The following is a 19,449-nucleotide window of genomic DNA, read 5'->3' as shown; positions in this document are numbered from 1 at the left end:
GTCCCTCAGACTTAAGTGGTCTTGTTACTTGTCCATTCATCCCCCATCTCTGGTCCTAGAAGAGGATTGGAATCTGGAATCTGTCAACACTCAGCGAAGATTTGCGATCTAAGGTTAAGACGCTTCAACTATTGAGCTCACTTTTCTTTATAGGCAATGCGTCCCTAACAAATGCCTTTACCCCAACAGAAAGGGGGATAAATCCCAGGCAGAAATATAAAATAAAATGAAGTGTCTGCCCCAGAACTTAGAAGGTATTGCATCATAACATCTTTGTGATTTTTAAAGTTTTGCACATCTTGCAGGCTTTTTATTCATTAGGAAAAACAGATACTGAAGGTCTCCTTTCCCATGACTTGGAAATACATGTCAGCATAACCTGTCAGAACTCTGGAAAAGTATTCAGTCAGTCCCAGCTAAGTATTTGACGTCTGGTAGAGTGGGCTTAAAATTTCCATGACTCTGCATTTGATATTCATCAGGAACATGAGTTCATTCATCTGGGAGTTGGCAAGCCAATTAAAAGAGATTTGTGTATTTTTTTAAAATTTTATTCTTCCAAGCGTGGCTTGTAACAGTTCTCAAGTTTGATTTTATGATTTAAAAAAAAAAAACACTTTAGGTAAAAAAGTAGTTTTAATTTACAAAGTAAAGTTAGGAGAATAGAGGCTGGAGGTTTACATCGCGAGGGTGGATATGGAAGCGCAGAGATGAAGTAAGGAGCAGACCTCTAGAAGCTGTACCAGTTCTAAAGTGTTTGCTGCATGCCGCGGTCGCCTTGCACAGCGCTCCAGAAAAAGCTCACCTGCAAATCCCTGCGCGGGCTAAGAGTGGCAAGATTCCTAAGGAGGCCAACAGGCTCTGCTCTCCACAGCTGGAAAGCCAGAGAAAGTGGGGTCGCCTCCCCGGCTGCAAGCCTCTGCCACCTGTTCGCGTCCCACCCCTAGAGGCCGTTCCCGCTGCCTGAGACCTATTTTTTCCAGCAAAGTCCACCGAAGTTCGAGTCTCCGATCCAGCCGGCCTGCGTTGTCCCGCGGACTCAGCCAGGACTGGCCCGGCGGCAGCGGCGTAGCATCCGCAGGGCCCTCCAGCTCCCGCCGCTCGCCCGTGGGCAATCCCCTGCGTCCGCACGGGTGCCCTCTGTCCCTCGCTGCCACCGGAGCTCGCTTCCCTGGTGCGCCCGCCGCCTGGCAGCTCCCCGTGGCTGCACAACCCGGGTTCGGAGTTTTTAAGATTCCCGCCTTGCACGCTCGCGCCACCCTCCCCCACTTTATTTTAATTTTTTTTTTTTTTTCTTTTTCTTTCTTTCCTCTTTTAACTTTCTCCCCCAGCTGCGCTCTTGCTTAAGCGGGTGCTCAGCGGTTCGCCGCGGCGGCCCTCTCCGCCACCTCTCCAGGTGGCATCTGGCGAGGAGGATTCCGAGAGCAGCTCGCGCGGCGGCGGCCCGGGGTGGGGTGCTCGCCCCCGGGAGAAGCCCGCGGGGCGGGGCGGGGCGGCGGCGCCCAGGGCGGGGAGGAGCAGCCTCCCGCACGGCGGAGCCCGGGCTCGGCAGCCCAGCCGCTCCCAGCGTCGGGGCGGCGGGCGATCGGCCGAGGCGATGGCAGGCGGGCGGCGAGCTCCGGGGGACGGGCGCGGGGCGCGGAGCGCGCGGGGGCGGGGGCCGGCTCGGGGAGCCCCGGGGTGCGGGACGCTCTGAGGCGACCGTGGCACCGGGGAGCCGGGCCTCGGGCAGCGCCGCCGCCGGGGGCGTCGCCGGCCTCGGCCCCTTTGTTCTCGCGCGCGCCCCCTCGCCGCCCACTCCCCTGCTGTCGCGCGGCGGCGGCGGCGGCGGCGGTGGTGGTGGCGGCGGCGGCGGCGGCTCCTCCCGCCCGAGGCAGTCGAGCTCCGCGCCGGGGGCGGGAGGGGGCGGGGAGCGCGCCAGCCGTGGAGAGTGGGGGGCGATGGCGAAGCTCAGGGTGGCTTACGAGTACACGGAAGCCGAAGACAAGAGCATCCGGCTCGGCTTGTTCCTCATCATCTCCGGCGTCGTGTCGCTCTTCATCTTCGGCTTCTGCTGGCTCAGTCCCGCGCTGCAGGATCTGCAAGCCACGGCGGCCAACTGCACGGTGCTGTCGGTGCAGCAGATCGGCGAGGTGTTCGAGTGCACCTTCACCTGTGGCACCGACTGCAGGGGCACCTCGCAGTACCCCTGCGTCCAGGTATACGTGAACAACTCCGAGTCCAACTCCAGGGCGCTGCTACACAGCGATCAGCACCAGCTCCTGACCAACCCCAAGGTAAGGACGCGGGAGCTCCCGCCGCCTAACGGTGCAGGTTCGAGGCCAGCTCCCGGGTCAGACCCCAGGGGAAGATCCGGAGTGTACTGGCCTTGCTAGAAGGAGATGGGAGGCCTGAGTTGCATGCACGCATCTGTGGAGCTCCAGGGCTCCAGTCCTCAGGGTGCGTTTGCCCGCGGGGCGGTGGTACCCAGAGTCTCTCTGCAAACACTGATCTTATTAGCTCTTCTTAGGTTTCTGAGCTCCCTCCAAGCCCAGGTGCAGTACCCACAGGTTTGCCTGAACTCAGGGTGCAAAGAAAGTTAACTTTTCCTTTGAACATAGCCATGGGCTAGCGGGGGGACCCAGCTACTCCAGCATAAGGTCAACCTGCACCCGTGTTTGTGAACTGGCCTCGAGAACTCCCAATGTCATGACCTTTGGAGAGGTTGAAGGGGTCTCTTCGCTCCTGGAAAATTCTTAGGCTTTTGCCTTTTAGTTCTAAACAGAGGTTTTTAACTTGAGGTCTAAAGATGGGCATTTTGGGGAGTGGGGTGGGGGGAGTCAACAGCACTCAGGAATCCAGTGGGAAGTTCTGATTAGGTCGGGTTTGTTTGTGTGGTGGGTTGGGAGGGGGAATTTAGAGGGGTCCTAACCACTCTGGGTGTTTGGGGAGAATCAGGAGCAGTTGGAGAACAGTAAAACTTACCGAAAATAGAAAGCCCTCGATGAAATATACCAAGCAGCCCTTTCCTGACAACTTCTTTGTTGTCACAAGCAAAGAGAAAAGAAAGAAAAAAGGAGGAAAAAAATAGATAAAACCTGGTTAGGACTCGCGAGGAGCTTCTGGAGAGCAGAGAGGGAGACTCGGAAAAGTTCCCAGGGGGAAAAAAGCACTTATGAAAAGCAGTGCCCTCAGTCCATGAACTAATGGAGCTTTGCTGCGCGCCTGCTTCTGCAGGAGGGTTCTTTGATGCTTTGGGCTTTTTTTTTTTTTTTCTGCCTCCAACTAAAGGTATGTATGTTTATTTAAGTTGCAGACTCTTTACTCCGTGAGGGCTATGCTTAAAGACGGGCAGAAAATCCTGCCCAAGAAAATGAATCCTGTGCACACCGGGAACACGTTCTGTTAAATGTGACAAGATATATATTAATCTGAAATCTAAATTAATATTTTAAACTAGATTTGTGGAGAAACTCCAGAGTAACTCATTAATTTGGAAAGTTAGAAGTAATTACTCTTTAAAAATATGATTTGACTCCTCGTTGGAAGAGTCTCCTGGTAAATGCATGAAGATTCGTTGGCCTTGAAAATGAGGATAATATGGGGACAGTAAATACAGAAATAAACATTTCTAATACAGAGTCTAATGTCTGAGCCCTTTGACAAATGGTAGGGTCTCAAAGAGGTGTGAGTTAATCTGTTTAGTGCTTAGTAATCTAAAAAGAAGTCCAATGGTTTTAGAAAAACGTTTTTTTAAAATTTGAATTAAATAAAATAAATATTTAAAAAAGGTGTCAAGTAGTAATTTGGTGATTAATTTAGAAGATGCTCTGTAGTTTGTCACTTAGGAGTGGGCGTAGTTGTTGAAGCCCTGCTAATTACTCTTGAGATAGTGCTTTAATCAATAATGAGCTGTACATAGGCATATACATACATATTAGTAGATGGTTAATATCTAATTTTGGCATAGACAAATTAGAATTTACCACAGAAGACAACTTCACAATTTCCAGGCAGGATCTGGCAACTGAAATAAATTGGAATCATTAGGTCACTGATTCTTAAATCACTTGGAAGCAATCACAATGTTTTATGTAATACTAAAATTCTCTCTCTCTCCACTTGTAAATAATCTCATCCCCCCCCCCCCCCCCAGTGCCAGTTAAGAGCTTGGCAATAGTTGCTTTGAAGAGGTACCAAACAAAATCTTAAGGTAGACAGACTATTCACAAAATTGTCGGAACTGGAAAAATGACATATTTTATGGTCCAGAAAGTGATGAATGACCTCTCCATCAATTTAGACAAGGTTTCCTCTGCCAAATATGCATCTTTGTCCAAATTATGATGTAGTGTAGTATTTATAGAACAAACATCACTTTTTTGTCAATTAAGTGTTCAATTTGGAAATTTTTGTAAGCATTGGATAATGGAAAAATTCGGTGTAGCCAAAATACCATGGTAGAGTCAGGTGCATAATAAGATTTAGTTTCTATGGTGCCCTTGCAAATAGGCAGTCCCCATTGTCTGGTCCCATTGCACAGTGACTACACAGAGCTATATCCTTGCTACCTTACTTTCAGTTTTTCAATCTATTCCTTTCATGTCCCAGCTACTTCTGACATTCTCTCCAAATCCAACCATCACCAGAAACTGTTAGGAAATCCCTTCTTGTATAAATAGAGTAAGTACTCTTCCCTGGAGTTTCCTTAAAGTATCACAGCAAAAGACCAGAAGGGAACAGATGTTACAAATAGGTAACTTGTTGAGCTGTGGACCACTGAGGAAAATGCTGACTTTCCACTAATAATTTCTTTAAAATATCTCTAAGTCCTGCTCCATTTATTTATGTTTTCCCATCAAATCCTTATTTTCTGAGGGAATCACTGTGTCTAAGTCACGTAGTATTCAGGTCAGCTAAGGACTTGATTAGGGATAGGACCCACTGTGTGGATTAACCGTAGCATCGTCTTGAGTTTTGGAGTTTGCTTCCTCTTGCTGCTGTTCCCAACACTGCACTGTCTCTTTGTGACTCACAGGGGTGTGTGTAACTAAGACCTCTGGTCCTTGACTGTGGCTGCACTGGGCGATTACTTGGGAACTTTAAAAATAAATTCTTGTCCTTAGGTCTGGTTTTCAGGCACATTGATTTGGCCTTGGATGGGGCCTGAGTATGGTAGTTTTCCAAGTCATGCAAGTGGTTCTAATATATAGCCACGAGATGAAAATCAGTGTCTTGGGAAATGCACTCATGAAAAGCTCTGCAGGGAAAGCAGCGGACTTCAAAACAAGTTCACTGTGATTAATGTTCATGTTTTCAACATAAAAGATGCGGACGCTACTGAATATAGAAACGGGTATTAAAATCAGGACTAAGAGAAATTCTGAAGGGCAGGAAGGGAGTCATTTAAAATTAGTGTGGGAAGCTCATTTTAAATTGGTTAGTTTAAATGAAATGAACGTGCACAATTACAAACACTTGCGTTTGCAGTTACCTACCTTGGACAGCAAAGAAAAGATGAATTTAGGGACTGCCCTCTGCTGTGTGGTATGAGAGTGGGTGATTCGAGACAGGCTGTGTTAGTGTTTGTTTTGGGGGATTGCCCCCCCCTCCCCACGTTGATTAAAAAAAAACCCCTAAAATCAAAGAATAAGTCTGTTTCTAAGAAACCGATGCTTTGACATTGAAAATAGAGTAAAGGGCTTTGGGCTAGAAGAACATCCAGGAGAGTAGAAGACGGATCAACGCACTGTGGCTGCCAGTCACCTTAGCAAAGGACCTTCAGACCCACACTCGTGTGCCCTGTCCCCGCACATGGAAGGGCCCGCCCCATGGCTCCTGAGGAAATTCCTGAGCTTTGGCCTGAGTATTCAGTTTGATGTATTTTCTCCTCTAAGGTGAAATCCATCAGACTAGAGCTGCGTAATGACACATAATGACAGTGTAAGTGGAGTTGTGCCAACACCTCTAGTCTTTATTTGTCCACAGAGAAGCGGCTTTCTTTGGAGGTTTTTTTCTTTGATGATATTATTAAATAATATATTAATTATATATAATTATATATTGATAGATGATAGGTAGGTAGGTAGATATATAGGTAGGTAGGTAGATAGATAGATAGATAGATAGATAGATAGATAGATAGATAGATAGATGATAGATGATAGATAAGTTGATAGATAGATTGATTCAGTTGAGCTTCTGGTTTCTCAAAATCTGTTGTGGTCAAAGGACAGGGCACAAAACCTTCAAGATATGTAAAGATGAGCTTGCTCATTAGCATAACAGTCTGTGCAATGTGTCCTGCCGGGTTCCAGACCAGAAGAGAGATCAAAGTTCCCGCACTCTTGGAGTTTGCGTTTTGGTGGTGAGTAAATTTACAGTGGAATTTCCTGTATTGATAGATAGATAGATGTTGTTAAAGTTCTGTCAGGATGAGGACATAGCTAGTGATAGGAGAGACACAGAGCTGCCCTTGTTACGTACAAGATGCTCACAGCAGGTGGGTATGATAAAATGGTCATTGCAGAGGCTTTACAGGGTACCCAGAGATTGAAAGGACGGGGAGGAGCAAGACCTACAGCTTTCTGGAGAGACATTTATTTCCACACGCTGAACAGATAGCAGAGGTAGAGACACTGGGCCGAGCGGCCACTAGGTCTGTTTGAAGAACAGTGGGTCCAACAGTGAGTGGGATTGGGCCATGGAGACCCAGGCATTGAGCAGAGGGAGGTGGCATTGGAGTCCTGAGGAGCTTTTGGTGTATTATAAACATGGTGGTCAAGTAAATCCTCGACACTGAGCGTAGCTCAGATATAATCAAATGATTTCTAAAGATCCGAACCATTCATCTGGCTGCTGAAAAGTAATGTGTGTGCATGGCTGCGTGTGGGCGCATGCACACACGTGCTCACTCGTGCGGACTGAGAAGTACAGAGGCCAGTGTGGACGCAGGGAGCTTGAGGAACCAGAATAGGCAAAAGAGAGGGGTGGCGTAGGTCAGTGGGCACCCGTGGTAAGATTTATTGTTGAGCTGATACAGCTAATGAAGGCAAGAGGAATGGGAGAGGGCCCCAAAGTTTTTTGGCAAATGGGGGTGCCTTTGCAAAAGTGGGAGGGTTTAGATTGTGGGTGAAAATCAAGGGTTCCATTTCACGTATGTCTGACAGGCACACGGATGAAAATGAACCTTTGAGTTTCTGCCCCCAAGATGATGGCCTAAACCAGCCGTTCTCAACCTTCCTAACACTGCGACCCTTTAATACAGTTCCTCATGGTGTGGTGACTCCCTACCATAATTTTGCTGCTGTTATGTAAATCGTAGCGTAAATATCCGATATTTGACCCCATAGGGGTTGCACGACCCACAGGGTGAGAACCACTGGCCTGGCAGACGCCATATAGAACATATGTAACCATCAAAAAACGCCAAGTTCTATAGGGCAGCGCAGATAGATGATAGAGACATTCGTGGGGGAAAGTGAGGTAGAAAGCTTCATGGAGAAGAAGACACTTGCCAGGGGAAGTGTCTTGGTGAGGAAAAGAAGAATGAAAAGATGATCAAGGGAGAGAAAAATACCACAAGCAAAGCCTTGAACTGTGTGAGTGTGTGTGTGGTGTGTGTGTGTGTGTGTGTGTGTGTGTGTGTGTGTGTGTGTGTGTGTGTGTGTGTGTGTGTGTGTTGGGGGGAGGTGCTGGGGGATCTGCAGGTTGACTGCTATAGGGGAAAGGTGGGAAGGGAAATTGTGGCCAGTGGTGTAGTGGCCTTGACTTCACAGAAGGGCTTTGTGGTCATTGGGATGCTATGGAAGGAAGACTGTCTCATGGAGGTTCACATCATAAGCCTCAACAATCTGTGCGTGTCGTTAGCCAGCAGGGGAGAATTAAGATAAGCAATCAGCCATGTTAAAACTGGGAGATTAGGGGCAGGAAAGATGGCTCAGTTGAGGGTGTTGACTGCTCTTCCAGAGGACCTGGATTTGATTCTTGGCACCCACATGGCAGTTCACAATTATCTATAACTCTAGTTCTAGGGGATTCAACACACTCTTCTGGTCTGTCTGTACACCAGACATCAATGCAGGCAAGACACCCATATACATAAAACAATAATAATAATAATTTAATTTTTTATTGGCAGATTATCTTGAAGTCTATATGTAGTCCTGGTAGCTAGGGTCTTTCAAAGTGAAACATAGATAGAGAAGTCAGAATAATGTAGCTTGAGAAAGACACAACTACCATTGGCTAGTAGCCTTGAATCTAGCTGTGCCATGAGCTTCTGGATGTAGATGATTTCCAAGGCAAGGGAATGCGCTCTCCCTTAACTCCTGGGAGAAGTAAAGCTTGGCTAGAACGTAGATGTTACCCCAGCAGAAGTATCCCAAAGATTCCAAAGTCCAGAATCTTTTTCAAAAAATTATTTTTATTTTATGTGTATAGGTGCTTTTCGTGTCGTCTGTCTGTCTGTCTGTGTGCCCATATGCATGCTGGGTGCCTGTGGAGGCCAGAGGAGGGCATCAGATCCCCTGGAACTGGAGTTACAGACAGTTGGGAGCTACTGTGTGTGTGTTCTGGGACCTGAACCCAGGTCCTCTGGAACAGCAGCCAATGCTCTTAACTGAGCCACATCTCTGCCCAGAATCTAGAATTTTAATGATGGCGGATGTATATGTTGTTTTGTTGTTGTTGCTGTTTTGTTTGTTTGTCTCTAAATTTGTGTCTCAGCAGCAAAACTCATCCAGAAGCCAAGGGATGTGTTTGAGCAGGTGACAAAAAGGGTCGGGTATTCCAGAACACACCAGCCATGGTGATGAGCCCCTGTGATTCTAGCACTGAGGTTACTGAGGCTGAGGCAGGAGGATGACAGGTTTGAGGCCAGCCTGGGCACCATAATAAGATATTGCCTCAAGTGAAAGAATGTATTGATTGCTCTCTTCTTCCTTGGAGACAAGGTTTCACCAGGCAACTCTGGCGGGCCTAGAACTTGCTCTGTAGACCAGATTGGTTTCAATCAGAAATGCTCCATCCTCCACCCTCCGAGGGCTAGAATTAAAGATGTGTCCCACCACACACTTTGAAAACGATCTGATCTCTGTATCTGAGATTGTTTTTCATGCTCGATTGCTAATCTCCACTTGTGGATACCATTTATGAAAATCTCAATTTGTAAGCTTTTCCCAAAATCATATATTAAAAAAAATAACCAGAAACTAAAATTCAGGAGATTTGTGATGCTAAATTTTATTTGCAATTTAAGGGAAATGAGTTGATTGGTTTTTTTTTTTGTCACAAACACCTCAGAACTGTAAAACTTTTTGTGAGATCTTGACACCTTTTATTTATTTAAAATGTTTTTTGCTCTCATTCATGAATGAAGATGTCAAGTTTTATTTCCCCTTGGTTTAAATTTTTTCAGCTTTTAGCAGAACTGCATAATCAGCTGAGTTCCTAGATCAACAGCACATTTATATTACAATTAACATAATTACTCACAGGAAAACACTGAACAGAATGGTGTTTCATATTACATATGTTTCTAACCGTTTCTCCTGCTGTGCCTTAGACGTTCTCTAGGACATAAACCAATGTGCAAAAAAAATGTAATTTTGACTTGTAGTAGTACCCTCTTCAAATCTTTAAAAATAACCTGTGTTATAACTGCAAATCATTACATTTGTTATTTTATTACTTTTTTTTGTCAGTAAATGAATTCAAATTAGTTTATATGTTTGCAGAATCCAGCCCACATTAGGTCCCTACAGAGATATCTGTTACCAAATCCCATGCAAAGAGTGTCTAGATTCTTCTCTTTAGTGCAGTGGGGCATGTGGACTGCGAAACCTTTACCCAGTGTCCTCTGGGGAAACAGAAGGCTCTCTTAACTGCTGAGCCGTCTCTCTAGCCCCAGACACAGTTCTCTTTTGCTTCAATTTTTAAATACCTCTTCACCCATCCCCTCATGGACCGTCTGTTTCATGTTCCAAACTGCTGTTTTTCAGAGTGTGGTCAGCATTCTAGCAGCATTGGCACCATCTGTGAACTTGATAGAAATGCTCATTCTCTGGTCTCAGCCTAGATTCCATCCAAGTGTTCAACTTCAAGATTTGTGTAGTAAAAAGATTTATGGGTTGCTGTGTAGCTCAGTGCTTGCTGCTTGCTTAGCATGGACAAGTACCAGGATTCAACGTACCATAACACACACATCACACATCACACACACACACACACACACACACACACACACACACACACACACACACACACACATACACACACAGAGAGAGAGAGAGAGAGAGAGAGAGAGAGAGAAAGAGAGAGAGAGAGAGAGAGAGGGAGAGAGAGACGCAGTACAGTATATAACAGATAGTCCAAATGAGAGAAAAAGGAATGTAAATCTGTAGAACAAAATTTCTAAATAGGTATTTAACTAACATGTATATATGTGTATAAGAACATGTATTAAATGTAAATGGACCATTTACCCCAATTAAAAGACAGGGATTGTTAATCCAGAAATGTCAAAATCAAATATGTTCTGATTTTAGGAGTAACACACTAAAAACAAACAAAACAAAACAAAATGAAACAAAAATAGCACAAGGATGTTGAAAGTAAAAGTGTGGAAAAATGTATATACTAGAGTAATCACAGCAACTAGAAGCATAATTCATAATAGCAACAATTGAGACCTACCAAACATTCATCCTCTGATGAATTGATCAATGTGCTGTATTTATACAATGGGAAGTGATATAACTCTACATAAGAACTGAGTGAACCACAAAAGTATGCCAAATTTAAGAAGCCAACCAAAGTTCTTTGCCATGATTTGCCATGCTCTCTGGCTTCGACAGTGCATGAACAGAAACTGGCACCTGACTTACCACCCTCGCTGGCCACTCAAAACCAACAGCTCTTTGCCACCTCCAAGCAGTGGCCTCAGCCCAACCCAACACCTCTACAGTATTTCTCCTAGCCTCTGCCGTGATAGTTGAGCCCTACCCTCTCCACCTCCCCATCCCCGGCAGGCAAACCAGAACTACCAACAGGACTGAGAGGACGCCATCACCCACCAGATTAGCTTAGAGCTCCCCTATATCTATCTGTGTCTTACTGCATGGACCACGATGATGTGGCTTTGAAGGAGTTTGCCAAATACTTCCTTTCAGAATGTCACAAGGAGGTAGAACTAGTGGAGGTGTAGAATCAATGAAGTAGCCAGGTCTTCCTGCAGGGTATCAAGAAACCGGACCACAACAACCAAGAGAGTGAGCTGAACGCCGCCGGGGAGTGTTTGTTACCCTTGGAAACAGTATGAGCCAATCACCACTGGAGCCGCACAGGCCAGCTGCAGACAGACATGCTGCCCACTTCTGAGACTTTATTAAGACTCAGTACCTGAGTGAGAGGTGACGTCCATCGAAGAATTCAGTGGCCACAAAACTAATTCGTGCACAATGTGAGTCCCTGGAGGTGGCATGGAGTGAGTATCTCTTTGACAAGTTCATGGTGGGAGACAGTAATGAGGAGATGTTAAGCTTCCCCGTGTAGAGGGCCCTCTCTGGTCACCTCATGGCAACATATGCATATTGGAATTAGCTTCACCCTTTCTGTAACTTGTTCTGGAACATCCACCGAAATTCTTGAATTTGCATCATTATTTAAATTAAATGAATTTGGTACCTAAAACAAAGAAAAAAATCCAACAGACAAACAAAAACAAATAACAACAAAAAGACAACCAACTACCAAACCACTAAAGGCCGAATATTGATGTTCCCAATATTGAATTCTATACTGTGAAGACTGGAGTGAGTTAGCAGAAGCATACGGCATTTGAGTATGATAGTTAATGCGTGCAGGTGTCTTTTTGGTATAATAAAAAATGTTCTTAAATTGATGGTAGTAATAGTTGCCTCTCTGAACCTACCAACAATCATTAAATTGAACACATTGAATGGATGAATTGAGTGGTAGGTGAGTTGCATTTTAATGAAGCCATTCCACACCAAGGGATTATGATTTGTTTTGCAAATTTTAGCGTTTTGCATAATTTGGGAGGATATTTATTCAGTAGATGATTCTAAAAATCTCCCTATTATTTTGACAAAAAAATATTTAAAACAGCAACTTTGTAAATAAAAATGACTTGTGGGCTGGTGAGGTGGTTCGGGGGTAAAAGCACTTGCTGCACACGCCTGCTGATCCGAGTTCAATCCCTGGGTCATTCAGTAAAAGGCAAGAAATGGCTTCCAGAAGTTGCCCTCTGACCTTTACATGTGCACTTGTAGCATGTACACGCCCCCCCATATACACACAATAATTGTAAATTAAAATGCATAATTAACTTGGAAATTTCTTTGTGTAAGTAAACCCAAGCATTTAATTTAAATTACAATTTTAGTGGAATATAGTTTTAAAGTTACAGAACTAAAAGTAGTGAAATCATAAGTAAAGTATAAATATTTAGATAATTTTTCAGGATGAGCAAAGCCCATCTAAACACAACATCAAAGACAGAAATCATGAATGACTATGCTGTTGTATTTAATTGTATAATAGGGAAAAACCTACACTTTGAAAATATTTGGTGAAGTTTAAAGAAAAATGACAAGTTTTAGAGAATAGTTACACTTCTGTAGGAAAATGATTCAAAAGTCAACGAGAAAAAAAAAAGTCAACGAGAGCCCTTAGCAATAAAAGATCATCTTTTCAATAGAAATAAAATGTGAACATGTGCATAGATAATTCGATGAAGATTACTTGTACCAGACAAGTGAAAAATTCTGCGTAATCTCAGGATTGTCCAGACATGCTGATCAGTAAGTGAGGATCACGGAAGAATTTGGAGCTTTGGGCTGGGAAAGCCGTTAGTACTCAAAGCTTAATGGACTCTTCTGTTGGAGCATGGAAGATTAAGAATTCTAAGAGCCATGGAGGCAACGGAGGGTCAGCTTGTGAAGTCTCCGAGGGAAGTTTGGGAGTCCCTCAAAGACTCTGAGTTCTCCAAAGGAACAGAACTGATAGAACGGATGTAGATTAAAAGGTAGTTTATTAGCGTGGCTTACAGGCTGTGGTCCAGCTAGTCCAACAATGGCTATCTCCGGACAGAAAGGCCAAGGCTCCAGTAGATGTTCAGTCCCCGAGACAGGATGTCTCAATAGTCCCAATCTGGTGCTGGAGTCTGGGAGGATTCCTGGAGAGCTACTGGGTTTTAGGCTGCCTTGGAATGGCTACAGTAACAGGGGAGATGAACTTGCCAGTGAGAATGAGGGCGAGCAGGAAAAAAGCAAAACCTCCTTTCTCCCATGTCCTTTCATGTGGGCTGCCATTGGAAGGTGTAGCGCTCTCTCAGTGGGGGCTTTCACACCTAGAATGATCTGCTTAAGAAAACCCCTTGCAGCTCTACCAAGCAGATTTGGCTTTAGTGGTTATGATGCAGTTGCTTTGACAACCAAGATGAGCTATCACCATGAGCCTGGAGAGACTGATCAGTAGTGAAGAGCACTGGCTGATCTTCCACAGGACTTAGGTTCGATTCACATCACCTATATGGGAACTCCAACTGCAGGGGATCTGATGCCTCTTTGGATACCAGGCACACACACATGTGGTGCACAGACATGCATGTAGGCAAAACACCTACACACATAAAAAATTATATATACATATATGCATACGTACATAATATATGTATACTATGTATAAAGTATATATTTATATATATTGTATATCTGTACATATACAAGTATACACACACACATGCTTTAACAGACTCACACTTATACCATAAAATATTATGCATTAAATTTATTGAAGAAATATTTTCCCATAAAATGATGTTTTATTATCATTATTATCAAAATGGTGTATTATTCTCCAAAGTAGGTAACAAAACAGCATGTTTTATATTTGCAAAATACAGCTATATGCTTGTCATTTTGTATATTCATGCTCACACTACTAATTTTCTATCTATTTAAAATGCCTCCCATTATATGTGGTTTTCATTTTACCTTTTTCTTTTAGCTACTAATGTACATTATTTGCCGATAAGTAATAGGGGTATTTATTTGATCAGCTGAAAAAATAGGCAAGAGAATTTGAGATTTGACTTAGAGTGTTCATGTAAATTTAAATTTTTAACATGGAAATTTTTTTTTATCCATCAAAACTGGCTATAGACTTCATGCACCCCTCCTAGGATGTGTGTCCCAGTACGAGAAAAATAAGCTTATATAAACAATTGGACATTAAGATGAGTTGAGGAAGGGAGCAGTTTGAAGAGATTGTTCATTGAGAGAAAGAGCCACGTGGTTTTGAAACTTGCCTTCATGAGACACCTCCCTTAATCTTGTAAATCTCTATTTTATGTATTAGTAAGATAGTCTGCTTACTAACCAGTGGAGAGCATGGTATTTGATGACCCATATTGAAGCTTGTAAACCTTACTGTGACCCAGTAACAAGCCAGTGGATTCTCAAAAGGAGAACGGTCATTTGCCAAAGGAAGAAATGGTTCACTTCATACCACCAGGACTCTATGGGGGCTGCCTATGCTTCTGGCGCCAACCTCATCTACACTATTGGAAGTTCAGGACCATATAGGAAAGTTGAGGTTGCTTCCTGCCCTGTGGCCTGGAGCGGGTTTTTCTGCTCTGCTGCCACTGAAGCTGGCAGGGTCATGGGTTCATCAGTAAATGGGTCAGAGTAGCAAGCCTCAATGTTGATACAGGTTTCGTCATTCCTGTAAAGGAACCCAAGCTTTGTGCTTATGTCTTCAAATGAACAGCATAGCAATTCGCTCTGATTTGGGAGTAATACCCAGAAACTGCTGAGACCAGTAGATCCCAGCTCATCACTGAGGTGACAGGCCCCTGGATTTCTACCCTCTTGACACATTTTCCCCTTTACTCGGGAATCTAGGCCACTCGGTGCTTCCTGCTCTCCAGGCCCAGACAGCGCAGCATCGTGACGGCACAGACAGTGTGAGGTGGTGTGGGGTTGAGAGGTTCAGTCAGGTTCCTGTAGACTAGAGCATAGCAGAACGGATGTGGTCCTGAGTAAGACAGTAAGACCTCCATCTCTGTGGGCTCTCAGTCCACAAAGATGGAGAAAGGCGTGTTGGCCCGATAAACAGCCGTAGAGTTGTCAGAGGTAAGTTGATCTGATCTAGGAGACAGTGTCTGAAACAGTGGATCAAATTAGAGTCATCCCAGATTGACTTAACTATACAGTGGTTCTCCAAAATTTGCCTTCTGCAAGAACCAAACAGACAAATTGAATACAGATGCTACAGGAATATTCATCCACTCCTTAGTTTCTGTGATTTCCTAGGAATGCAGGAGTAGTTTATTCTTTTTCTGTTTGGGCAAGAGATGTCTTCTTAGAGAGCCATTTACCCAAATGTCCTTACATCCGTGGATAAGGAGACCAAAGTCTGGAATAGGGCAGCTGTGGGCTGTGACTCTTCGTTCTGTACATCTCTATGTGAGCAGCAACCATATTTCCAAGAGGTAAAGAAGCAAACACAGGAAAATTCATGGGCTCTTGGGCTTACCATGACAGAAACCCACACCATACTCCATTCCTTCACTCTGTGAACTCTCATTCTGACACAAACCCACACCATACTCCATTCCTTCACTCTGTGAACTCTCATTCTGACACAAACCCACACCATGCTCCATTCCTTCACTCTGTGACCTCTCATTCTGAGTGTCGTCTTAGCCAAAGGGTTGAGGTTAGCACAGAACCTGTGTCCAGCAGTGCTGTAAAGACCTGCCATTCTCTACTGGGCAGGTATTCTGGTCAAAGTCTGCCTGTTCCATCAGGGGAAAGTCAGAATATGTTCAGTTGGTGCTACTTATGCTGCCACAGGGTCTTTTCTCAAAGATAAGCAGCCCACCCGAATCCTTTCAAGCAGTTTTCAGTCTGGGATAGCATGAGAAGGCATGCCTTTCATTGCATAAGGCTTCATTTTACCAAAAGTTCAGGGATGTAGGTAAAAAAAAACAAAACAAAAAAAAAACCCCAAAAAACCAAAAAAAAAAAACAACCCAAAACAACAAACAAACAAAGAAAAAAACCTCCCTGAAGTCTGGCCACCTATTTTGCCCTTACTGTGTCTTCTGATTCATTAGTTATTGTCAAATATCCCTGAATATCAAATTGGTTTTACTGTGTTCACAAAATCTGGGTCAGGAAATCCGGCCGAACACAAGTCAGTGGTGACCTCCGCTCCATGGTGTCTGGGATCTGAGTGGAGAGACTCAGAGCCTGGATGTGCGAGCGCTCTGACATCTCACTTGCTTACCTGCCAGGCAGGAGCTTCTCTGTGTTGACTGGAGGCCTCAGTCCCTCCACATACAGACCTTGCTGTGGCCGCTCCGCTGTGTTAATTGGAGTTTCTGTACAGAACCGGGCTTTGATATCAAGGACAAATGTTCTGAAGAGGTGCAAGCAGGAAAAAAGTCACACCTTACCATTTCTGGCGTCTCCACTGTCTCCTCCACAGTCTAGGAACGAGGAGGAGACAGGCACTCCACCCCTTCTCCTTTCAGGAGGAGAGTGCCAGCTGCACACTGCAAACGTGTGGATGGGATGGGATATATAGAGAACACGCGTTCTGCCACAAATAGGAGCAAAAACCTTTTTCATCATCACCATCTATCCTCATACTAGGGGGCTGATCGAGGAGGCCAGGGCTTGTTAGTCTCCTTCATGCAGAAGGGGTGGTCATAACGTTCAATGGAATAGGCACCCACCCACGCACACATTGAATCGTGTACCTTGCTGTATTCAGTAATTCACCATGCCTTCGGCGAGGCTGTCTGAATGTGTGCATGAGCATTAAAAGTTTTGTGTTTCTTTTCCTTGTTCAATGGATGTACATCTATATGTGGGTAGATGGATATCTATATGGTCTATAATCTATATGGTGTATACATCTATATGGTCATAAGAGTCTTTGCTGTCTCCCTAGGGCTTGAACCCAGGGACTTGGGCATGCTGAGCTCACACCCTGCCACTGAGCCACACCCCAGGCCTTCCTCAAGGGTTTGGACTCATGACCATAAGCTTCTGAACAGTTTTTACGTGTCCTAGCCTGATTGTTATTATTAAAGCCTATTGAACGTCATCCAGATTAGAGTCTCTTGTTCTGGTCTGGCTACCATTGACATTGAGCGTCTATTTTTAGCAAAGACAGGGTGTTTTTATTTTCCAACACTGAGGCTAACTGAACTATTTTCTCTTGAAGGTGGAATGTCATTCTGAACTTTCCTCAATGTTCATAGCCACCAGGGTTAGCCATTTGCGCAAATCTAAAAGTTAAATGGGTATTATGCCAAATTCCCGAAAAGCAGCCATAGTCCCAGCATCCTTGGTGGGTGAGTGGAAATCTTCTGGACAGGAGTGAGAACTCTCCGCAGCAGCTCCTTGGTGGATACCAGGAAAATGTGGGCCTTGTCTAATGCCATCTCCCATGGCCCTCTCAGTCAGGCACATTCGGTGACTCATTCTTTCTGGAATATCCATACGCAGTCTTGGCACATTACACTTCTTCTTGGAATGTCACCTTCCCAACCCATTTTCTCACAAGCAGATTCCCGTTGAACCTTGATGACACAAATCCAAAGGCACCTCTCCTGGGAAGCCCTGTCCCACCACCACCACCCATGGTTCATCCTCTTTTGAAGTCATCAGTGTTTTGGTGGCTTTGCTCTGGTCACTCTATACTGCCTGCTCCTGGGAGGAAGGGAGGAAGGCTATCTGTATCCTCTCCAGTTCTCAGTGACCAGGGAAATCGCTGAGTGTCCGTCTTGCAAATGATCAGTTTTAAAGCTCTCTCATTCCATGCCAGGCGGTGGTGGCGCACGCCTTTAATCCCAGCACTCAGGAGGCCTGTGGATCTCTGTAAGTTCGAGGACAGCCTGGTCTACAAAGTGAGTTCCAGGACAGCCTATTACACGGAGAAACCCTGTCTCAAAAAACCAGAAACCAATAACAAAACCAAAACCAAAAGACCTCTTTTATTCCAGCGTAGAAGGACTGTTCAAGCTGCAAACTCTGAGCCTTCGTGAGGCAGACACAACAGGAGCGGTGGACCTTTTAGATAGTCAATTCCAGTTTTCTGTTGAACATGCTTCGGCAAGCACTGTCTTGTGCCGAGCACTGCTCTTGCTTCTGGCCAGCCTGCAGTCCCCTGAGTTCATCATAGCTTCGGTTCTTAGTCCATCTTGTCCTGCACATTTTCTGCGCCATTTACTCATTTCCTGCGCCATGTATTTGACCTCCACATCCTGGAACCCCTTTGTCCTAAAATTTAATTTTTTAGCTGACATATAATTTCATTTGTGTTTCTTCCGTGAACCTCCAGTCCTAAGGGTGGTGTGTGCACGTGTGCTTGCACACAGCCTCGGAAACACTGTGGAGTTTACGAATGACTCAGTTTTGCTCCATAGTCCACAGATGTTTTCTGATGATGTCATCAGAATGATCAGTAAACTTACAAATCCGAGGGCCAGTAAGATGGCCCAGTGAGGAAAGGGCTTTCAAGTCTGATGACATGAGTTCGATCCTTAGGACCCACTGGTGGAAGGAGAGAGCCAACTCTAGCATGTTGTCCTTGGATGTTCATGCATGTGCCTTGGCAGCTGTACACCTTTATACCAAAATACACACACACACACACACACACACACACACACACACACACACACACACACAGAGCTAAATTTATAATAATTTTTAAAAGTTGCACATTAGAGTAGACATATTTGGTGGTTTGAATGAGAATGGTCCTTATAGGCTCATATATTTGAAGGCTTGGTCCCCAGGTGGTGGAACTGTTTGGGAAGAATCAGGAGGTGTGGCCTTGTTGGAGGAGGTGTGTCTCTGGAAGTGGGCTTGGAGGGTGCTCTGCCTCCTGCTTGTTGATCAGATAGATGCCACTCTCAGGTGCCACTCCAGTGCTATGCTTGCCTGCCTGCTGCCATATCCCTCCACCATGATGTCCGTGGATTAACCCTCTAAAACTAAGCAAGCCCCCATTAAAAGTTTTGTTTTATAAGCTGCCTTGGTCATAATGTCTCTTCACAGCAACAGAAAAAGTAATTAAAGCAACACACAATTTCAAAAAAAATAAAATAATGTATTAATAACTTGTTTTCTAGTCAAATTTATTTGGAAGATACTTAATCCTAGTATTGTCTTTCAGGGATAATTAATTGAAATCATGAAGGAAACTAGAGGAAAATTTTTTTCTCTGCTTCTTCTTTTTTTCTAATGCTTCCCACAGAACACAGTCCCTGATATTTGGTTAAATAGATCCCATGTTTTATGCAATAATTTTTTAAATGACTCAGTGAAGAAAGATACTGAATTCTGCCTACTCTACCTGTGTGACTGAAACACACTCAAGACTATGACAAAGAACCTAGTCAAGAAAGGTTCTATTAAAGTACTG

General features: G+C 44.5%; 1 protein-coding gene across 1 annotated transcript in view; it reads left to right on the top strand.

Moving 5' to 3' along the window:
* The first annotated feature begins 1,856 nt into the window (after window positions 1-1,856).
* Kcnmb4 (potassium calcium-activated channel subfamily M regulatory beta subunit 4) overlaps window positions 1,857-19,449 on the top strand; it is a 59,235-nt gene continuing 41,642 nt past the window's right edge. The window contains exon 1 of the mRNA XM_052753407.1: window positions 1,857-2,276. Within this exon, the coding sequence (XP_052609367.1) occupies window positions 1,941-2,276 (336 nt within the window). The 5' untranslated portion in view covers window positions 1,857-1,940. The remainder of the gene's footprint in view (window positions 2,277-19,449) is intronic.

The sequence above is a fragment of the Peromyscus californicus genome, unplaced genomic scaffold (assembly GCF_007827085.1).
Source record: "Peromyscus californicus insignis strain IS unplaced genomic scaffold, ASM782708v3 Scaffold_24__1_contigs__length_46423439, whole genome shotgun sequence".
NCBI classification, from domain to species: Eukaryota; Metazoa; Chordata; class Mammalia; order Rodentia; family Cricetidae; genus Peromyscus; species Peromyscus californicus.
The sequence above is the reverse complement of the archived record's forward strand: the minus strand, read 5'-3'. Positions and strand labels throughout refer to the sequence as shown.